This window comes from Heloderma suspectum, chromosome 5 (genome assembly GCF_057233095.1).
Source record: "Heloderma suspectum isolate Gila_16-S chromosome 5, 16-S_ref, whole genome shotgun sequence".
In the NCBI taxonomy this organism is placed as follows: Eukaryota; Metazoa; Chordata; class Lepidosauria; order Squamata; family Helodermatidae; genus Heloderma; species Heloderma suspectum.
The window spans coordinates 78,253,264-78,276,332 of NC_139462.1; the positions used below are offsets into that span (position 1 = coordinate 78,253,264).

General features: G+C 43.8%; 1 protein-coding gene across 1 annotated transcript in view; it reads left to right on the forward strand.

The window, feature by feature from the left end:
- Positions 1 to 23,069, forward strand: part of GALNTL6 (polypeptide N-acetylgalactosaminyltransferase like 6) — a 345,089-nt gene that overhangs the window by 276,884 nt on the left and 45,136 nt on the right. Inside the window, exon 2 of the mRNA XM_084860290.1 lies at positions 5,758 to 5,866. Coding sequence (XP_084716416.1) covers positions 5,758 to 5,866 — 109 coding nt within the window. The remainder of the gene's footprint in view (positions 1 to 5,757; positions 5,867 to 23,069) is intronic.

Here is a 23,069-nt window from a genome sequence, read left to right on the forward strand (position 1 = left end):
CAGTAGCTAAGGAACTGCAGACAGCTTCAAATTTTCACACCCCTTAATTTAAAATTCCTTGCTTGCCTTGCGGAACATGGCTCTGAAGTTTTGGGAAATTCCTAAAAATCCTCTTCAGGCTCACTGAATAAGAAAAAGTCTCCTACTGTGTGCACATGGAGAAAATGTCATTAAATCTAATTCTCTAAAGGGTCACTAATGTTCATTTTCCCCCAACAGGTCTCATTAGAAGAATGATTATGTCTGAATTCTGCTCTTCAGAAATGATTTCCGAGGTCACTGTACTTAATTCTTCTATAAAATTAGGGAATTAAGATAAAGCTCCAAAAGTCACAGCAACACAGATTCTCCCCCGCCCCCTTACTGTGCTTACTGTGGTGAATGAGAAAAAAAAAAGAGCAAATCTCCTCACAGCTTTGCACAACATGGTTTTATCATTGAGGTTTAAAAAGATATATATATATATATATATATATATATAAAAATTACTAGGGAAGTATCCATACATTACTGTGATCTGCAGGGGAAGGGGTGGTGGAAGCAGGGATGCTTGTGGAATTTGATATTTGCAAATTTTGGATACGTACTGATGTGCTGCACACCTCCTGGACTACTCTTTGTTATCCATCAGCTTTATTTAAATGCAAATTTTCATTCAGACTTTTTAGATCCTTCGTTTTCCAACGACCATTCCCAGGAAGGTAATCTTGTCTTCTCTATTCAGTAATAATATACAATATGTATGTTATTATACTGTATTGTTTTGGATGCCACTTACTGTAAAGTGATTCATAAATATTGTTATTTTTTTTTTAATTGCAAATTAATGAAGAAATGGGACAGAACAGACCTTTGAGTGAACACATGTAAAAGCGACATGGATTGGAAATTGACTATTTCACACATCCTAATGTGGATATGTAGATCTTTACACCACTGGGCATGTTTCTTTGCAAGGCCGGGGTGTGTGTGTGTGTCTTGCCATCATCCTTTGCTGGCCCCGTTGTGATGGTAGCTTTGGATTCTGTTCAAAAGAATCAGTGGAGGCAAATGATGATACAATTCAAGTGTTCCAGGAAAATAAAACGTTCTGCTTCCCTAATGTCAGGGCCCAGCTTCAATACTGCAGTGGGCCTTGCAGATTATAGCCAGGATTTGATCAGAAGTCGCCTGGAAGGGCTTGGGCCTATTCAGCCTCTGGAGTGTCAGAGTCCGTGTGAGCTTATCTCTGTCAGTGTGCTCAGAGCAGAGCCAGGGGGAGTCACGCAACTCCCTGTCCACCTGCTGGTCTGGCCTTGGCAGGCAGGGAGGCTGGAAGCTGTCTGAGAACCTGACAGTTGTGGGGTGGGGTTTGCAAAAGGGTCACCCAGGTTGAAGCGTCACTGCCGGAGGGTTGAGCAGTGCCCCCCTGTTCAGACAGGGGCCTTGCTGAAAGGCTAAAAGCCAGTGTCTGTCAAGGGACCTAGAGGGGGTGTCCTACAGTCACGCCTTCCCTTTTAAGCTGATGCAAAGGTGAAGAGCCTTTGCTAGAAACATCTAATCTTCATTGCCTGAAGCCTTCTCCGTTTGGAGCCATCATCATCTCGGCTTTTGGAAGCACTCTGCACATGGACTGGTACACTTTGGATTGTTAAGGACTTGCCATGAAAGTACTGTGAAGCTTTTCATAGACTTGAACTCATTGCTGTAGTTCTTGTGTCTGTGTTTGTAGTCAGCTCAGTGTATGGCAGGTTGGGTTTGATCTACGACTTTTAGACTTCCCTCTTCCAGAACTCATGCAATGTGGAGTTGCTAATGCAAAAGTGGTGGCTTGGAACTCTTTGCATGTGTGGGTAAGCCCTTCCCTTGATCTTGATGAGCCTTGACTATGTAGCTTAGAGTTATCAACAAAAGATTCAGAGTTGGACTCTCTATGGGTGTGGGTTGTTAGGCCTTTCAAGAAGTTATCCCCTGATTGCCTGATGGGTTCATTCCAGGAATCATTCCCTTTCCATGTCTGGGGTTGGAGCCCCGTGAAAGGATTGTCTGGGTTAGGTACCCAGGAAGAACCATGGAGATGGCAACGGAGAAACCATGTTGAGGATCTCAGTCCCAGTAGTAGTGTTTAGCTTTAGACTATTCTGGAATTACATAGAGCTTATAGCTACTGACCATCAGCTATATGATTTCTGAAGAGTGTAACCATTAAGCTTTTGCCATGGGATTCCCTGCAATAAAGAAATCTCACTGATTTGGGTGTCCAGTGTCAGATTGCCTGAGCGTGTACACTGGGGGGATCGGGAAACCTAACACCTTGTAGCAGCCCAGCCAATCTCTTCTATCCAGGTCAGCCACTCAGGGAGACTATGATTGGTCCAGTTGCTTTGTGTCTTCTAAGTACCTATACAGTCCACACCACCATTTGTCCACACCATGCTTCTAGACCTGTAGAGGCTAGCAGAGTGCATCACATGGATGGAAACCACAAGATAAGAAACAGATGAAATCCAGTAACTGGATTTCCTGTCTGAGCACATGGCTGGAGCAAGATAGCTGGAACATACAGAACCTCTGGGGTTCTAGCAGTGGATAGACTTCAACTGAAGGCTTATGTAGCCAGCTCTTCAGAGCTCTGGCCAGACCCAGCTGCAACAGTTAAACCAGTCCACCAGGCTCTTCTACACCTGAGGAGCCCTTTTACTCCTGAGAGGATGAACCTCTGTATCTTTGCTAGAAGGTTGCAGTGCTTGGAGATGGTAAACGGAGAAGATATATCTGTCGTTAATGTTGTCTTACTGAACAATAATGTTATTTGTAGGACTTACCCATTTTTCATGGATTCCTGTATCCATAACTAATCCTGATCCGTACAAGTGTGTGTTGAGAGGGCAGTTGTTCCATTAAAAAACATAGATTGTATTTCAAGAGGCTGATCTGGTATTTTAACTCCTCATTCCTGTCAGAATAAAGGCAATATGCAGAAAAACAAGTTAGTACATACATTCTGAAAAGCAGACTTGATGTTAAATCTTTGACTTCATCTGTAAATGAAGTTTTCCATTCCATGCTCAACTCAGGCTTTGGGCATATTAATATCATAGCAGTTGAAATTGCTATATTATCCAGGGAAATTTGAAATACTTCAGGGAGTTTGCTGAGTAGTTAAACTAAAGTTTCCTGCCATTGCAGTGGGGGTGGGGGGAGCAACTATTTCAGGCGATCAAGGGAACACAAATAAGCATGACTGACAGTGCTAAAGCTGGCTACTACAACACTGGTCTATTTAATCTACAGTTTAAGCAGTGAAAAATATCAGAGAATAAATGCAGTTATGCTATTTTCCCTTTGGTCTTACAACATTTAATAAGTAGCTTGTTATTTCTAGTCACATTCTCAAAACATGGGCAAGAGAATACTTCAACAAGGAACAATGATTATCAATTCAGATAGAGTTCGTTCAGTGTTAATTCATTTGCTGTGCTATAAGGAGTGCACATCTGTTAATTTCCCTTTTTGCAGTATACAGCTTTGGAATACAGGATCCCTTGTTCATATTAGAGCACATTTCCTGATTTTGCATTTCCAATCTCCTCCTTACCATATAGAAGAAGTAGGTACTTCTCAATGTCACAGTTAGCTCATGTAAACGTTAAAACTACAGCTGTTGATACATGGCGACAAGAGCTTTCCCTCTGACAGCCATGTCCACAATTGATGACTGTTGATAAAACAAATACCCTCGAAGTCCAAGTATGACTATATACTTGTACATGAGGTTTGAGCTAGCTGGTGATTATTAGAATAGTTGCAGATTGGATTGACCTTGTTTCTCCTCTTGCCAACTCAAGGGTAGGTGCACGCCACAAACCTCTGCAAGTGCAGAAAAAATGCCTCTGTTCCCCATCTGCTAAAAAAGATGTTATTTATTCATTCAGATTTATCCTCTGCCTTTTTCTGAAAAATAGACAATATGTAAAATCAGTATGATACAAAACAAGATAAACAACCAAACTAACAAATCCAACAGTAGTTAAAACAATGGTTTAAAACAGCAGCAGAACACATTATAAAAAAATTCCACTTAAATCATCTTCAGCGCCTGTCTAAAATTAGGCAGCAGGAAGAATAGGTATGTGGGAAGCTGTTCCACATCCTGGGTGTGAGATTGTGGCGAGAAATGGAAGAGGGTCTCCAAAGTAGAATGAAGATACCAAGCAGAGTCGTGTAGATAGACACAATACCTGAGATGTTCTGGCTCCAAACCCTTTCCATTCCAACTTTCAGAGTCCCCACTGCGGGCTTTACCAGGCTTCACAAACCTGCTCCCAGGCTATATCGCTTTCTCTGTCCCTGTCTTCCTGTTTTCCTTCTTTTTCCAGCACTTGTCTGTTGTCCCCTTCTTCTCCCTCAGGAAAAGCAACTCTCTTTTCCAGCTTAGAGATGCAGGTCACAGCTGGGACTGCTGGGAAATGTCATGTCTAGATTTGGTAAAAATGGAAGTATAAATTATGCTAAACAAGAAAAATATGAAAACAGGCATAAAATGCCAAGGCTGGGGGGGGGGGAATAGTGTGCAGTGTAATATACACCTTAGTATTTTAACCTTTTAATTCCTTTTTTCCCCTTAATGCAGCTTACAGGAGGGCTGACTTGACCAACCATTGAAAAGGTTTTAACGTCATTTTCATTACTGATTATTTTAAGAGGTTTTTTCTTGAGTCTGTGAACACAGCTGCTATCTTCATTGGTATAGTTTTAATTTAGTTTCATTCTAGTTTTCTGTTGAGACAACCAAAGCCGCTTGCATTTAAAAAATAAAATGCAAGAGAGGCTAGATCTACACTACTGCTTTATGGTGGTATTGAAGTGTGCTGATAACTGTCAGGATACATTACACATTTGATATACTGCTATTGTAGTGTTATTGCCCGCTTTTTATTCCGCATTATCCAAAATACTTCAAGAAAATCATAGTGTTTCCTACGATGTATAAATGCACAAGAGGAATATAAGCATTACCATGATGGGATCATAATGATATGACTCAAGGTGTAGATCTGGCCGGAGAAAGATAGAAACAAAGCCAATAGCCAATCTGTCCTATGCGCTAGTGGGACCCACCTCAGCACAAAGGGAAGCTAGCATTTCCAGAAGCAGCTGGAAACAAGTGGAAATGCTCATTTCCAAAATGGGGCTAATCACCGGAGCTTGCAGAAGGAAGCTTTGCTGCCCTTCCCTGATCTCCTGGTTCTGCTTGTTTCCAGGGGTTTTGAACGACTACTTTCAGTTGCAGGAGCAGTGGATCCCGCTTGCACAGCACATAATGGCAGCACAGCGGCAGTACTGGATACCACTCAAAGTTTAAAAACACCCCTCCCCCAATAAATCAATTCTACTTAATAAAAAATGGCACCACTTACAGCAATTAAAAACACAACACATTTCTTTTAAAGTCTGCTGAACAGTGGATTGTGCATAAAAAGCTGACTGGAATAAGGAAGTATTTACTAATTAGCTAAAAACAGGTGGAGAGGGAGCCCAGAGAGTTTCTAGCACAGGAAGTTCCAGATTCTCCATACAACCATTAAAGTGAATGGGAAAACCAGCCCGCATTTGCGTGAGCTCCATGTGTACATTGCAGCGCATACAGGGAACCTAATTAGAGTGTCTCTTTGCCTATGAATGAGCTTGAGTGTGCATAGAATAGGACAGCATTATGTGCCATTTTTCTTTTAAGTCTGTCATTATACTTCTTTGTTTATTTGTTTATTTCTACAGACATTCCCAATGGGGCTTGGAGATGGGCCACTGTATACCTGGACAGATGGCTTGAAAAGGAAGGACTGGCACGACTATGGAAGTATTCAAAAAGATGCCATGCGTTCAGGTAGGATGCTTAGAGTAAATCACTGTTTTACTTGATTCTTTTTCACACTGAGATGATTTTTTCCCCCCTTCAGGCCTGGCAAAGCAGTTTCAGCTGAAATCTCTTTGGAATACATTTTCTATCTCAAGCTATGCTGTGTTGTGTAAAAACAGATTCCAACTGGAGAATTAAGATAATTTTGAAATAGTAGCTGCTTGAACTGCTGTGTCACTAAGAAGAAAAGAAATATACATAAATCCCGTTACTTAGGGCATGGTCCATCCTATGCATGTTCAGACATGGCTAGCTGGGGCACACAAGGAGTTGTAGGATTATTATTGGTTTTGTCTAAATGTGCATAGGATTGCATGCTTATCACTGAAGTTTTGTTTATTTACTTATTTTAGGACATTTATATACCGCTTCCCATTTTTAAAACCCTGAAGTGGGTCACAACACATTATAAAACAATACATCTTTAAAAGCAGAGCAGCATTGAGATAAATTATCAGTTGGAAAAGGCAGGGTAAACAAGTAAGCTTTTAGTAATCATCAAAAGCACACGATCATTGGGACCTGATGTATTGCACAGCGGACATTCCAGAGTGAGGGTGCCACCACAGAGAAGGCCAGTTGCCATGTTGCTGCCAGATAGGACTCTGCAGGGTGTGGTACACACTGCAAAGCCTCCCTTAAAGATCATAGTGGTCTAACAGGTCTATATAGGGGGAGACAATCTACCCCAGGTAACATGGGGCTAAGCTGTTTAGAGCTTTATATGTCAATAATAATAATAATAATACCTTGAGCCTGGTCATTAGCAGACTGGCAGCCTGTGTAGCTCTTTCGGCGCAGGTGTTATGTGCCCATGGCAAGGTGCTCCATTCACCACAGCATTCTGCACTAACCGCATCTTTCAAAACAGGTGACGTGGAATGACCTGGAAGTTTCTATAGGGGTCAGGGCATATCACCTAACCTGACCTGGTTTATTGATAGAACAAAGCATCCTTCACTTGGCTTCCTGCATTTCCCTCTGTTTATCAATCATAACTGGTTGATAAAGCTCAGAATAATTGCTCACCTACTATTCCTCAAGTCACCATTTGAGATCATAAGCTTTAGTCCTGACTGGTTGCCCTTGAAGATAAGGAAGTTCCAATGTTCAACTGGGTTGCTTGAAGGAGTCTGGGTCTCCCACACCTCTAGGCCTGATTCTCTCCCCCACCAGCTCATATTCCAAGGGGGAAAAGCTTACCTTGGGGGCCAGAAAAGAATAGCAGGTGGCAAATCCTGGAAAACTTTCCAAACTACAGGAGACACTAATAGCATCACTACAATGCTTCCATCTCTTTCCATCTAAATTAAACTGGTTTGAACAACAGCTCTTATGCTGCCCCAAACAGCATATGCATTGGCCAATATTCTTTCTTTCAAAGCTCATTTCAGCACTCACTAAAAGCTTTGACTTCCAGCTGTTTCTTAGGCCCCGTCTACATGGCACCACTTTCACCCTTCACTCTGTTACAATGGCATAGCATTTCAGCTTCGAATTAGCTTCTGCTGGGATACACTTGCGATTTGCTGCGTGCTTCCCTAACAGACTGTGCCATGCCTTTTTTTTTGCCATTATATTTTAATGCACAGCTGTGCAGTCCCATGAGTGTGTGTGTGGGGGGTGACACTTCAGTGGCTGTTTTGTATTTTAGGGGTTCTGTTGTGTCTGTCCATCCCTCATTAGGTGAAAAGTGGATGTTCTGTCCTCCTTCATTTCCACGCCAACTGTTTCTCAGTTCCCCAGCCTGAGACTCTTGTGATGGTTTGCACTCACAAGCGTGAGTGGTACATGCCTACCCATCACTCCACACTGGTGGCTGGAGTGAAGTTGGTCCTCCTCCAAGACACTGCCCCCCCGGCCCTTGGGCACTGAGTCCAAAAGCTACCATTGCGAAGATACGAAGTTGCAAAAATGTGTGGAAGTGTGTTTAAATAAATCAAAACACCTCTCTGTGCCTGTGTAACTGCGCAGCTGCGAAGGGATGGGGGGGAGTAAAGGGGCATCACAGAGTGATGCAAGCACTATGCATGCCTACAATGCGCCCACTGCAAAATGCAGAGTTGGTTTGGGGAAGGGACAGACGGCTCACAACCTTGGGAAACCCACAGCAAATGAAAAACATTTCAGCAAAATGCCTCATTGGAAATCCACATTTTCCAGGAGAAAACCACAGATGGATGCAAAGTGGCAACTGCATCATCTGTCCCGAAGGACCTCAACTTGCAGCCACCCCAGAGTAAAAGGCTCATGTAGATGGGGCCTTAGTAGTAATGAGGTTAGGAGATCAGGATCCTTCCCCATCCCTACTTGTTATTCAGTTGTCTTCAGGATAGGACTCTGAAAAGATGAGGGGCAGGGAGCTGCCTGCCACTCTACTCTACTACATTCAGTATCCACATTCTGCTACTGGAGCAGTAGTAGCAAGGATAAGGGTCAGACTCCACTCAACCCTGAACTTTACTGGATGGGTGTAATAGCCCCAGGAGTGTAACCGAGTCACCTGTCGTTTTAGAGGGGCCTAGAGATCCATAATGCTTGGCTTAGGTTCATTATAAGTGCAATTTCCTTGCTAGTGGGCCTCTGAGCATGTGAGATGAGTCAAAGGTTGATAGCACGGCCTCAGCACATTCCATGATAACGAAGGCTAGTATCTTAGCAGGGCCTAGGATGTGCCTGAGAAGTGAGGCTATGTTTATGCCGAGTTACAGGTGGCTGTGCTGGGAAAGTTCTGATTGTTTTCCCTCTGAACAAGTACTGTTAGCCTATGCTGGGAAAGTTGCAGATGAACACGAATTAACGCTTGCTACTGTCATGCTGCCTCACTGCTGACATGTATGGTATAAAACCCATTGTATCCCATGGCTCTGGGTTCAGAGAAGCTGTCTGATCCAACCATTGGGTACACCTGTGTGCTGTAAGTACTCAATAAAGTCTCCTGGTAAGCAAACCTGGATCTGGCTTATCATTATCTCGGCACCTCCAAACCTTAGCAGCCCACGGCCAGAGCATACAATGGATTTGGGCCTAAGCTACTTTACAATGAGGTTGAAATAGAGTGGGGGTGAGAGCTGAGCAACTTGGACAAAGTGTAGGGTAAAATGTACTTAATAATTGCTCTCAGTAGCAGCTGGTGGCTCCAGTTCCAGAGGTGTGGTGATTCCCTTCAGGGTTTTAGTTGCCATCAGCCAAAACTCTAGCGGTACTATCCAAGCTGCTGAAAGGTGCTATCCAATGTGTTGAACCCTATCCCTAAAAGGGGATTAGCACCTCGGATAGCACTGTCAAAGTTTTGGCTGGTGGTAACTAAAACCCTGAATGGAATCATAGCCTCTCTGGAACTGGAGTCACCAGCCTCCATTGGTTGCTCTTATATTAAGGGCTGAAATACAAGTCGACAGAACAAGATCAGTTCTTGGTTGTTGTTGTTGTTGTTGTTGTTTTAAATATACCCAGAACATCAGTTGTATGATTAGCTACGTTTACATTTTCTAAAATATTCTGCCTAATTTTGTCATCACGTTGTTTGTTTCAGTAAACAAAAGTCAATCATTTTGGTGCAGCTGGGACATCACAGCTTCATTCTAATGAGAAATCAGTATTAACCTAAAAATAATCCTTCGTTGTATCCCCTAAGGTATGAAATTAATAAGAGGAATTACGTCTCTTGATTAAGAACTTATTTAATATACGTCTTTATTTTTTGAACAAGCAAAATCATATCATGCTGACAGCCACTTCACAAACACAGCTCTTCACAAGCACGGCTCTTAACATCTTTGTGTGCAAAGGTCCATTCAGCATAGTTAGATTTGAGTACTTTCAGTACTTTCAGTACTAACGGCCTTTCCACAAAATCAGCTTTCGGAGTGCTGAGTGTAATCCATATCTTCAATGCGCTGATGTCATTTCCTCTGGTGCCCTTGTCAACCTCCAGCAAACCTCAGGCATAAGAACAAGTGGCAATGCAACTCTAATTAGACAGAACAGCCACAGTAACTCCCAACTAAGACACAGCAGCAAGGGCATGACGCTATTGTGACTGCTTTTGTGAGTCACGCTGCATTGGCAGCTATTGGCCTGGTATCACTGTACCCAAGGAATGCACCAGCATCGCACATTTGCACATCACACTCAGCAGGGCCAGCATCAAAGCTAGGCATGGTTGGGCACCTGTGAGGGCCCACAACCCAGCAGGGACCCACCGACAAGAGCCTCCTGGAGTTGCTCCTCCTCTTCACCATTACAGCCTGCTTGTTTGCCTGCTTCTCACACTAGCCCTGACATCGGTGGTGGCGAGAAGGGAAACAAGAGATGCCACTGCCTACAGAACAATACTGTTACTGTAGTTGTTACTGTAGCTGAGATGGTTTTAAATAGTGTATTTAAATGCGATTTTTAAATATTTATAGATGAATTGCTTAGAGGTTTTATTATATTAAGTGGGATATAAGTCCAATACATACATACATACATACATACTTGCTCTCTGCCTGTCAAGCAAGCAAGTAGTAGCAATGATGAGAAAGAGGATGAGGAGCAACAGCAGATGGTGATAATGGTGATGGGAAAGTAGACTCACTAAGGGATGGGACCTTTTGAGAGTGTCCTGCCCAAGGACCCTTAAAGACCTGGGAGCCAGCACTGACACTCAGAATGTGCAGTTGTTGCCAATTGTTGTGTACAGACTAGCTGTCATCCCCAAAGCTGGTGCTTCTGTCTGGGGGGACTTTGCATTTCCAAACGTAACGATGGTTATGCAAGATTTTATACCTGGACTGGAAACAATGTCTTTGCTTTCACCATTCCATTGCTATTATGCATACTACATGGAATGTGGTTGCATGAACATCATGAATTCATACCTGCGGCATCACTAGTGTCACATGACACAATTGCTCCTCCCAAATGCTCTTTTGCTCTTTTGTGAATGTAAAAGAAATTCAAGGAGTGCTTATCCCATTCCTCACACTTCTTCATCAAATCCAAACGCATGATATATAGGACACGTTGCACCTGCAGGAAACTGTTGCAGTGCAGAGTGCTCCTGTTCCCGGTTCCAACCAGCCACTTTGCCCACTTCTAGGATACTCTATTTCATCCCTCTCCCCACCCCAACTCGGAGTTTTCTGCTTCCCCCCAATAGACACTCAACATTCCATGGCTATTAAACGTGCTTTTTGATCTAATTTTGGGGGTGGGAGGGAAGGGTGCCTTCTTAGGAATTTTCTGAATATTTTCTGTACTTCTGCAAACATAAGGTTCCTCTGAGCATGCTGATACCTTCCCCTTGTTTCTCTGTGGTCTTGTTTTAGCTACAATTCCATTGGAAGTCATCACCTGAGTGTACTATTAGAAGGGGTGATGCCTTGATTTCTTTGCTCTTGGTGTGATCTCACACCGTACAAAGCCAAAGAGGAAATACTTGCATAGCCACATAAAAAACAGCGTGTCTAACCGTCACCCTCTCCTTTACACACAGAGACACACAAAGAGACACACTTCGCACACACCATACACACCTTCATAGCAAGGATACCTCCATAGAATACATGGAGGTGGCATTAGTTTAATAGGACTGGTAGGGTCTAGTTGGAGTATTTGGTCAATTACAGAATGTGATTAGGGCACACTGGTTTCAGTTGAGCCAAAAAGCACCTAAGATATATATTAGGGGTGGGGCAGGATGGAGGGGTGAGTAGTCATTTATACAAAGGACTGAAATTAACTATAAATCCATATGACAGGATGGATTGTAGTGTCAATGGGGCTTATACAGGAGAACATCCCATTGGATCGTGTCCTGTGGATCTGACTGTCTCCTGCTCAGCTGCCCTCAACTGTGCCCAGCATCCTCCCTTGTGGCAGTTACCTCACCTTACTTTCTGATAGAGCCACATCAAATTGAAAAACATCTGTATCAGGAATTTCCAAGCTGTGTGCTGGGTACAGTAGTATGCTATGATGGAACAGTTAGTGAGAAATAAATAATCCATTATCGCAGGGGATTCTGCCTCAGTACTGTTCACTGCTCTGGACTTGCCTCTTTCTGAACAGCCTCTGCTTTGGGTGGTTGGTAATTGGTTACATCATTCCTTCACTCCCAGTGCAAGGGCACAGCTCTGCATGAGTCACTGCTTGGACCTGGCCACCTTCCAACCAGGAGGCATTCCCAGAACGGTTACCTGGAGCAAAATGTTGCAGTGTGGAGTGCTGTTGTTTAGGGCCCCAGACGCTCCATTCTATTCCCCCTTCCCCCCTCAGTATTCCACTTCCTCCACTCCAACAGTCAGTCAGCTTTCTGTTGCCACAGAGCATGTTCAGTCCTGTTTTGAGGTGTTCCCCCTTCTTAGGGTCTTTTCCCCGCTAAAGAACTTGTGTAGTTCTAAAAACCATTGGTTTACCCTGAGCTTGCTGATAGTTCCTTTTTCTGCCTGGGTGATACCATTTTGGCTACAAGAACAATGGGACTCACAGCCTGACCATCAGAAATGGAGGAGATGATAGGTTTCTCTGAGGACAGTGAATTCTTATTCTTAGTTTTTGTTTCTTAAGAATGAAATGTTTTAATTTGGGGGAGGTGGCTCAGCTATCGGACATTTAGGAAAACTGATCTATAGATGACAGTAAAATCGAGGCTTGTATGATCTTCAGTTGCAGACTTATAAACGTATCGTTTAGTTTCCAAATTAAGACACCTTAGGTCTGATTATAACCTTCTTTGCAGAATCTATTTGGCCCTGGCAGGTTTTGTGTAGCTGACATTCTGAACTCTACAGACTAATAGAAAATTGATTGAATTTGACAAAGTTACATTGTACCAGAGTTGGTTCTATCCAGTATTGCTTTACGTCAGTTAGCCATTCTCTGTGGACAAAAATTATATGCTTCATTTCACGTAATAATGAAAATATTTGGAGGGAAACTTCCTGGGATCATTTGCGAGCACATCGTGACTAAGTGCACCTGTCTGGAATGTGCTGCCTAGATGGTCTCAGAAGAAAATGAGTCTTTCCATTTCCCTGTACCCTCTCTCCGAGTCGCCTTTGCAACCTCGGGGAGGCAACTGGCATGGTTCTCTCTGCACCAGCTGAGAAGGGGGAGGGGAGCACAGGTTCCTGGATCCGTGGTCGGAGCACTGTCTCCGACCTCGGATCCAGGAAATTGAGTTATCCTACAACCACTCAGACTCTATCTAAGGGCCATAGGATTGCTCCCTCCATGTTGCTATAAAAGTTGGAATTTACAATATTTGAACAAGAGTAATCAAAAATGTAATATAAATATGACAGTGAGAACAGGATCTTGTCTAGAAATATATTAATCCATCAAGCAATGAATAAAGCCCACTTTCCAACAAACTTCCCTTGTCTGAGTTCTTCCTTTGAACTTCTGTATGCCCGCTTGTTTTAAACAGACACTGCCCATGCATGCTTCTTGTTGTTGTTCAGTCGTTCATTCGTGTCCGACTCTTCGTGACCCCATGGACCATAGCACACCAGGCCTTCCTGTCCTGTGCTCTCTCCCGGAGTGTGCTCAAGTCCGTATTCATTGCATCGGTGATGCTATCTAGCCATCTCATCCTCTGCCGTCCCCTTCTCCTTTTGCCTTCAATCTTTCCCAGCATCAGGATCTTTTCCAGTGACTTTTCTCTTTGCATTAGGTGGCCAAAATATTTGAGCTTCAGCTTCAGTATCTGTCCTTCCAATGAGCAGTCAGGGTTGATTTCCTTTAGGATGGACTGATTTGTCCTCCTTGCAGTCCAGGGGACTCGTAAGAGTCTTCTCCAGCACCACAGTTCGAAAGCATCAATTCTTCGGCGCTCAGCCTTCCTTATAGTCCAGCTCTCACAGCCATATGTTGCTACTGGGAAAACCATAGCTTTGATTAGAACCTTTGTCGGCAAGGTGATGTCTCTGCTTCTTACTATGCTGTCTAGGTTTGCCATAGCTTTCCTCCCAAGGAGCAAGCATCTTTTAATTTCACGGCTACAGTCACCGTCTGCGGTGATCTTGGAGCCCAAGAAAATAAAATCTGTCACTGCTTCCATTTCTTCCCCTTCTATATGCCAGGAAGTGATGGGGCCAGATGCCATGATCTTAGTTTTTTTAATGTTGCGTTTCAAACCAGCTTTTGCACTCTCCACTTTCACCCTCAACAAGAGGCTCTTTAGATCCTCTTTGCTTTCTGCCATTAGGGTGGTATCATCTGCGTATCTCAGGTTGTCGATAATTCTCCAGGCAATCTTAATTCCGACCTATGATTCATATGCATGCTTCTACCAATCCAAAAATGTCACATATTGATATAAAATTATGAGACAAAGCTTTGCCTCTAGGCAACCAATTAATTATAGATGAACAAAAGTTGCTCAGCAAGGGTTAAAACTGTGCTAAACCACAAGTGTTACCAAACTGAAAGCTTTAAAGCAAAAAATAAATAAATGTTGAGGTGATGAGACTCTGCTATGCTTAGTCATGTTCACATTGCCTAAAGTGCTGCCAGTAACATGCTTCAGAGTTTTTTTTATTTTTGCCTTCAACAGATCATGACAAAACATCACACACTGCAACTTCTTCTGGGTCTCAACCCTAAAACAGTGACAGTAGAGGTGTAAGAGGGTAACTGACATTTGAATGTCTAAAAATGCAGAAGTGTTGATCCAATGCAACTGGTTCCAGGGCATAGTCTGAAGGCACATGAATCAGCCACCTTGCTGAAGCTAAGCAGGTTTGGGTCTGGCCGGTGCTTGGAAGGAGACTACCTGGGAACCAGATGTAGCCACCTTGAGTTCCATGATGGAAGAAAGGTGGGATATAAATGTAATTAATAAATAAATAAATCTGAGATTCCTTGCAAGATTTTACAACCAAGATTGAGGTTAAGTGAGAAAATGTGGTATCGTTTTTGGGTACTATTGGAAGTCAAAACAAATGAAGTATGGAGTGCTTTTACAGTATGTGCTGTTGATGCTCATAACTATGGGTAAGGAATGCAGGAGAACATTAACGGAAGTGGAAATTGCTTTATTTTAACATCTTTGATTATAAGCCACATTATACAACTGATTTATGTATCTGTTCTATCTGTTACCTAGTGACCTCATTCACACTTACATGTGAACTTGCATGTGTACACATGTCCCCAACACACCCAGAAACATGGGGAACCTTTGCAGAGATGTGGAGTACACACAGTAGATTTCACACTGTACTTTGCCAAAATGGGGAAATCAGCTCAAGAACACTTCTGGAACTAGAAGTGTTCTCGAGCTGATTTCTAGAAACTAGAAGTTCTGCTTTACCATAAAGGTTTACAGAAATAAAATGATTGATTAGTATATCAACCTCCTAGCAGTGGAATGGCAGACTATTCCTAATCATAGTGAGCAAGAAAGTATAGTGGAGAAAGGATTCTGCAAGCAAGGAGTACTGAAGGTATGAAGGACATTGCAAGGCTAAGGGCAACAAGGGAACTCTGAATCCCAGTGACAAAAGGTAGACCTATTCAGAATGAATAGATTTAGAGCAATTTCAAGAAAGGGAGAAAGAAATAAAGTCACGGCAGGTATATTGACATTGTTTTGGAGGAAGGGGAACACAAAGGTTGGTCATGCTCACTTGAAATCTCATGGTTGGCATGGGCTGTTTTGGCCTTCACATGGGGTTTGGTGCAAGCAAACAAGGGAGAACTCTAGTCCTGGAGACTTGGAGGAGAGGGAGAGTGCTAGGAAGGATCACGCAGAACAGGCTGTGAGCCAAGTGAAACCCAGGTGGATCTTGGGACTGCGTGACAGAGGTTTTTTCCACGCTAGATCTCATGATCAAAAAGTGCTGGAGAGTTCAAGTGGGGGCACAAAGGGGTAACGGTTTTGAGTGGACTCCAGATGGACTTAAACAAAGGGATTCATAGTTTGATTCTGGAGAATGGAAGAGGGACTTCCTTTGTATTCCTGACTGTTTGATTGAATTAAAGCTAGCTGATTCAGCATTACAGAAGCCATGCTTCCAAGAAATATAAATACTCAGAACAAAAGGGTACCAGTGCCACACAAGAGGTGTCCAAGGGGGTGCTTTAACCTGATGATCTATCTTGATGTGAGTAGGGATGGACAAGCCCATCTCCATCTGGGCGGGGGGAGCTCGATGAGTTCCCCCCCCCAGCTTGCGCTGCCCGAACCTGTTCGGTGGCCCTCCCACGAGCTGCGTGAGCCACCCCTCCTCTCCATGCCAAGGACTCCAGTCAAGCCCTTGTGCTTTATGTGCACAAGGGCTTGATTGCTGAGTGTTTGGCATGGCCAGCCCCCAGCCTCTCACCCGGACCTACTCTAGAGGAGGCCAGGGTGAGAATGCTGGGGTGCTGCCATTGCCCTTCTTCCTTGTGTCAGCTCTCAAGGGCTGGCATGGGGAAGAAGGGCCTCAGCAGCCAGCCCCCAGCCTCTCGCCCTGGCAGCTGCCAGTGTAGTGGGGGGGGGAGAAGAGGATAGGTGCCTTCTTCTTGCCTCTGCCCCTGCCTGCTACAGCAGCAGCGGCAAGGGCCAAGCTGGTCGTTTTCTGTAAGGCTCTTACACCTCTGGAAAATGACCAGGCTGTCCCTCATCCCTGCCAACATGGGGACGAGAGAGGAAGGAGGCAGCACCTCTCCTCTTTCCCCCATCCTTGCTACAGCAGCAACAGCGAGGGACAGGCTGGTCGTTTTACGTAAGTGTGAGAGACTTATGGAGAACAACCAGCCTGTCCCGCACCAATGCCACTCTAGCAAGGATGTGGGGAGGAGGAGATGTGCTTCCTTCTTCCCCTCTCGGCCACTGGCTTGCTGAGGGACCGGGCACCCACGCTCTTGCTGGACTCAGCAGCATGCAGCAAGTTGGGCAAGAGCTCAGGTTCGCGAACTGGCATCCGGGGGGCCGAAATGGTAACTTCTCGCCGGGCTTCGAGCTCCAACCGGACACTCGTGCCATCCCTAGATGTGAGTACACGAAGTTCAGGGTTGGACTATGTTTCCCGCCAAGAAACAGGAATGTAAATTGGCCAATTCAAAGTTACCCTCATGAGCTGCTTGACCAGGGTGGCCATCTGTTAGTCAGGAAGGTATCTGCATTTATCTGGCATTTCCAAGTCTTTCATACTGCAGGAGGGCAACCCCTTTGATTAAGTTACAGCAGAGGACATACAGTTCAATGAACTTTGCTTACAGTAAAGGCAGGTAGGCCAGCATACTGACGTTGGGATCCTCTTCCTCCAAGCTGCCATAAGACTCTTGCCCTTGCAGTCCTTTTCAGAACAAAATACTGGATGAAGTGCTAGGCACAGGGGTGGAGAAACTCTTTCATCCTAAGGAGTAAATTCAATTTTGGAGAAGCGCTGGGGGGGGGGGGGCATTCTAGTGGTGTATGTATCCATAGGAAAAGGGGGCAGGGCCAAAAATATAAAAAACACCAACATATTTTAGCTTAAAGTTCATACTGCCAGTAACCAAGCCATAGGAGAGGCATTTCAGAATGGAAAAAATACTGCACAAAAGCCAAGAAATCACCAAAAGATCAGTGGTTGGGGAAAAGGGGGTAGGGCCAAGAGAAAGGAATCCCAGAGGGCTGGATTTGGCCCCTGGGCCTGGGGTCCCCCACCCCTGTTCTAGGATGATGCCAACACAAATACAAAATCCAAACTGCACATGTACAAAAATTATGGCTGAGTTTCTCAGTAACATCTGCTTACACAACACACACAATCGTATTGATGCTTCCTGTGTTTATGATGAATGGCACTTTAGTACAGCTGGAGTATAATGAACACTTCCATAGTGAAGGGAGGTTAGTAGTTATAAACTGATGATAAGGTGGTGCAAATTTGGTGTAAAACCACAGGCTGAGAATACACATGCGCACACTTCTCTTGCACTAATAATGCTTTGTGTACGGTGTAGGCACTATAATCACAGATACAAAGGGGATAATTTAGCAGCTACTATATCATCCAGGCAGGACATGAATGGCTGTCCAAGTAGCCGCTGCTCCAAATTAGCATTACAGTGTGTCGGGGATTAAGCTTACCACTGGGTCATCCCCGCCTTGAAGCCCATCAGATGCCAGTGGGCGAACAGCAGCTTTTTAGATGGCAGCATCTGTTGCTCTGAGACAGGACTGATGTTTATCCAGTCAGCTGTGCTGCACACGAAGTGTTCCACCATCAATTAGAAATCCATGTTCAAGCATCTGATTCTCTCCAGCCAGTCTCGAGGCAGGTGGCAACCAGCCAGCTGCAAATGCTAAGTTTCTTCAGTTGCCAGAAAGTCAGTCTCAACTCAAGTCTGCATTGGCTGGTTTCTCGTCATCTAAAAGCAGCTTTACATATATTTGCCCAGGAAGTGCCAGTTTCAGAAAAAAAAGCATCCAGGGTCAGTTAACAGAGAGCTGCCGTACTGCCAAGAGTTTTGTAGAAGAGGGGATTTCAGCAGGCACTACTTTTTCACTCCCACATGGCAAGCTGCACCCTTGTGCACAATTATTTCAGGCACAGGAGCCAATTGGTCAGTGCATGGGCTCTGTTCCTGTGACTATAGGCTGGAAAGCACAAGAGTGTGTATGGGTGGGGCGGGGGATTGGAATCACATATTCCATTGTTTGAGATTTTTTTTAAAAGAATGAATACAAATGGCACGATAGTTTTTAGAATAATGGAAGCTATGCAGAGTAGCACACACATTCTGAAGGAACTGATAGTGGCTTTCAAATACTATTTCTTCGCCCTTTACATAGCTAATGTTTTGCACAAACGCTTGACAAAAGTGGGAAAATACAGCGGTAGAGTCCCATAATATCAATCCAACACTTTTTGAACCTTTACCAAGAGAGGATACATAAAAGAAGAGCCACGGGTGTGTGGATGAAGTTAAGCTGGACAGCCAGCTGCTAGGGATGCTTTACCTTGGATTCCTGCACTGAGCAGGGGGTTGGACTCGATGGTCTTATAGGCCCCTTCCAACCCTGCTATTCTATGATTCTGTGATTCTAAGTTAAAAGTGATTGTTGCATCTGCACCTCATGTTCATCTCTCAAGTTGTAACCATTGTGCCGTGATGATTTCTTTCATTCATTGTCACCAACAGTTTAGCTTCACGTCTTCCAGACTGGTTTTGAGGCACCCATTAATTACTGCAGATATTCTGCTGTAACAACACACACCTTTCCGAGGATGTCACCGCAGCAGCTTGGTATTGGTTTGCTTCAGTGCTGCCAATCCCTTGCCTATGAAGCCGAATGTCTTCAAATTATCTGGGCATGTACAACTGGATTCCTTTTTTTTTTAATCTGCGCAGGTCGGCCAGTGATTCAATCAAACACTTTTAATGTTGAGATAAGTTGTGCTTTTTCGCAGGCTTGTTTGTCTGCTTTTTACAAGGCTTGGTTCTGGGAAGCAGCCTGCTGCCAACCCATTCTTATGTTAAATGGAGAGAAGGCACTCTAGCAGTTGTGGCATTTGATGATAAGTCGCTGGGCTAAATAGAAGATGTTCTGTGTATCCCCTGGCTACAAAGCTGTGATTAGTTTCGGCTGGCTGCTGAGAACACAGCCTTGTTGGTATGGTGATAGTGCTGTGACTTAAATCAGAGCAGGGAGGTTTCCTTATCTCCCATCACACACTCTGGCATCCTAAGCATACTGGACACACTACGTTGCAGGCATTTATTTCTTTTCGAGTCGTACGCCACAATACGTGGGTATTAGGGCCTAGATTAAGCCTTTCTTTTTCTCAACAATGTACTTGTATTTCCATTGTACCAGATGAAGTGTGTGGTGTGCCAAGCACTGATTTTATTTGTACAGGGAGCAAGGGAAGTGAGGATTTAGACATGCATTCATCATCCATCATTGTGAACAGACAATAAAGCTGTGACATAATGAGACAATGCACACTGTGTATAGATAGCATAATTTGAAAACAACAGATTGACCCCACCCCCCAGACATATTCATATGCATACTTCGTCAGTGCAGTGGAAATGCGGAAGGTTGTTGTATTTCGAGGAGTCAGTGGTGCATCAGTTCTCCTGTCCTTGTCTAAAGTGTCATTTGGGCCTGTTCAGCTGTGCTTTGCACTATCAGTTCCCAGGGCTGAGTCTGTTGACAGCTAAAAGCTTGTAGTAGATAAAGCCTTTGGCAAGATCTCAAGGGTTAGCTGCTTGTTGCTTAGAATAGCTGAGAAGAGCATTCTCTTCTGGGCTGGCAGACTGCCCATGATTAGGGCTAGTGTTTTCCCCCTGCAGGATAGATGAAGTCATGGGACCAAGTCCAGAATGGGAGGGATCCATGGGATACTAGTCTGCGCTTTTCTGGAAACTTCCCAAGGCAGAACTTCACTGTAGGCTGAGCCGAACAGGTGCAACAGGACCAGGCCATTGGGGTCCGTTTGTCATTCACTGTTCTTATCTGATTGCTGATCTGATAAGAGTACGGGGTTTGTGATTACTTGTATTAGACTGCTGCAATTATCACATTTTGCTTGCTTTTGCTTCAGTGATTTCTGTTAACCTGCTTTCTGTTAATCAAATCTCTTTCCTTCACCCATTAGTGTGTTTGCTGCATTCCTAAATATCCTAAAAAGACCCATTGCCCATTGGCAAAACAATTGGCAAAACAGTCAGGTATACAGACCCTCTTTCAGCCCAAGGGCCTAATTCAATTTTGGAGAAGTTTCAGGGGCTGCATTCCCGGGGAGGGGGAGTATGAAGGCAAAAGGAGGCGGAGCCCAATATAAGCCCAGCATATATTAGCGTAAACCTCCTACTGCCAGTAACTAAGCCTTGGGAGAGGCATTTTGACCTTCAAATGTGGAAAAAACACATAAGCCAGGAAATCATCTCAAAATTGGTGGTTGGGGACAGGGGTGGGGCCATGGGAAGGGGGCGTGGCCATCTGTGGAACTGCAGAAGGCCAGATTGGGACCCCAAGTAGGCTGGATTTGGCCCCTGTGCCTGAGGTTCGGCACTACGTGCATGGGACCACCACCATCATTGGTTGAGTAGAACCAATAAGCAGATCAGTGGAGATGAGTTTTAATCGGTAAATGGTTTGTTTGCTTGTTTTAACCAGTGGGTTTAAAATTAATGACATGTTCGTTTCTTGCCAAGCCAGTTTGATTCTGGTATGTTACTATAATAATATGTAATGAAAAGGGAAATATTAACTATTGCCTTTCCTTCAAGCCATTGGCATGTTCCTGCCAAAGTCAAGTACTATTACATCCCACTGATTTGAGTGGGAAAGAGATGGGGCTTCTTCACACGGAGGTTTTATCCTGCGATTGAGATTGCTCACTCACGGATGTTTGCAGGCCCTTTAGATGAATTCATGAACCTCCAGGGCGCCTCCTCCACTAAATGACCTTTATTCCATTGTTTAAAAGATCAGAGATAATGAGTTTTTAAATTACCCCTCTTGAGTTCCCTCCGTGTAAAAGGAAAAGCCTCAAGAAGAGGAGATGGACCAGTGAAACATATGGAAGAGTCAGAGAAGGGGCATCTTTCAATATGTCAAAAAGGGAACTTTTTTGAGATGTTGAGATGTAATAAATTAATCAGCTGATCAGGTCAAAGGAAAGGGATTTATCAGTTAGCAGTGCAATGCTTTGCATGTCTACTCTGAAGTGTGTATTCGGTGTCAGTGCAAAACTACCAGCTCCCTTCCACACAGCATCAATTGTCTATCCCCATTAAAAAATAATGGGGATAGAAATGGGAGGAAATGGGATAGATAATAGATAATGGGAGGAAAGCTATGGCAAACCTAGACAGCATAGTAAGAAGCAGAGACATCACCTTGCTGACAAAGGTCCGCATAATCAAAGCTATGGTTTTCCCAGTAGTAACGTATGGCTGTGAGAGCTGGACTATAAGGAAGGCTGAGCGCCAAAGAATTGATGCTTTCGAACTGTGGTGCTGGAGAAGACTCTTATGAGTCCCCTGGACTGCAAGGAGGTCAAATCAGTCAATCCTAAAGGAAATCAACCCTGAGTGCTCATTGGAAGGTCAGATACTGAAGCTGAAGCTCAAATATTTTGGCCACCTAATGCAAAGAGAAAACTCTCTGGAAAAGACCCTGATGCTGGGAAAGACTTGAAGGCAAAAGGAGAAGGGGACGGCAGAGGATGAGATGGCTAGATAGCATCACTGATGTAATGAATATGGACTTGAGCACACTCCGGGAAAGAGCGCAGGACAAGAAGGCCTGGTGTGCTATGGTCCATGGGGTCACGAAGAGTCGGACACGACTGAACAATAACATTAAAAAATAAATAAATCACCCATTAACAACTCCTTGGTGTACATGTTGCACCCATGGAACCTTGATATTCTGCCTTTTACCTAAAATGCACACAAGGTCTGGGTTGAAACATATCCTCAGAGAATATTAACTTCCAGCGATCATGAATCTGGGCCTCAGTGTTTTCTGATGGCAAATTTAGCTGCTGACCACTGTCCCAAATTGGGAAAGGCTGGTCTACAGGGTTGCTGTGCAAATAACTGAAATGATGTATGTTAAGCACTTCAAATGCTCTTAAGAGATACAGAAATGCTAAGGAATAGTGTTATACTCCTGGGTAGCAAACAAGACATGGTTTTAATTGGCACAAATGCAAGACTTAAAGCAATCAGAATAAGACTACAAATTCATCTACTAATTTCAGTTCTAGTAATCTGATGGGTACTGCTTATTTCTTTCTCACCAATGAGTTTTTAATTTATGTGTTTTAATTCTGTCTTAAGTGACATGGTTCTATGATTAAAATATAATTTTGTATATGCATTTATACTTCTAATTGTTTTCAGCGCTATTTTTAGAAGAAAGGCGGGATATAAATTCATTCATTCAATCAATCCAACAACCATTAATCCATCTAAGATGGCTGACTAAGCAGTGGAATCTAATCAACCTTAGTTAGACATAATTGATTATTTCAAATGGGCAGTGCTCTGTTACATGCACATTTTTTATCTCTATGCCATAACTTTGGCATCAGAAGTCTGCAACAAATTCAAAACTTTTGTTCTTAAATGCTGGAACACTTACAGTGAACAATTCATTGTCGAATGTTAAAACATGTTCATGCTGTGTAGTGCATTCCATCCCTATACCATCTGCATTTGGGAGGCTATTATGCAGTTACTAATG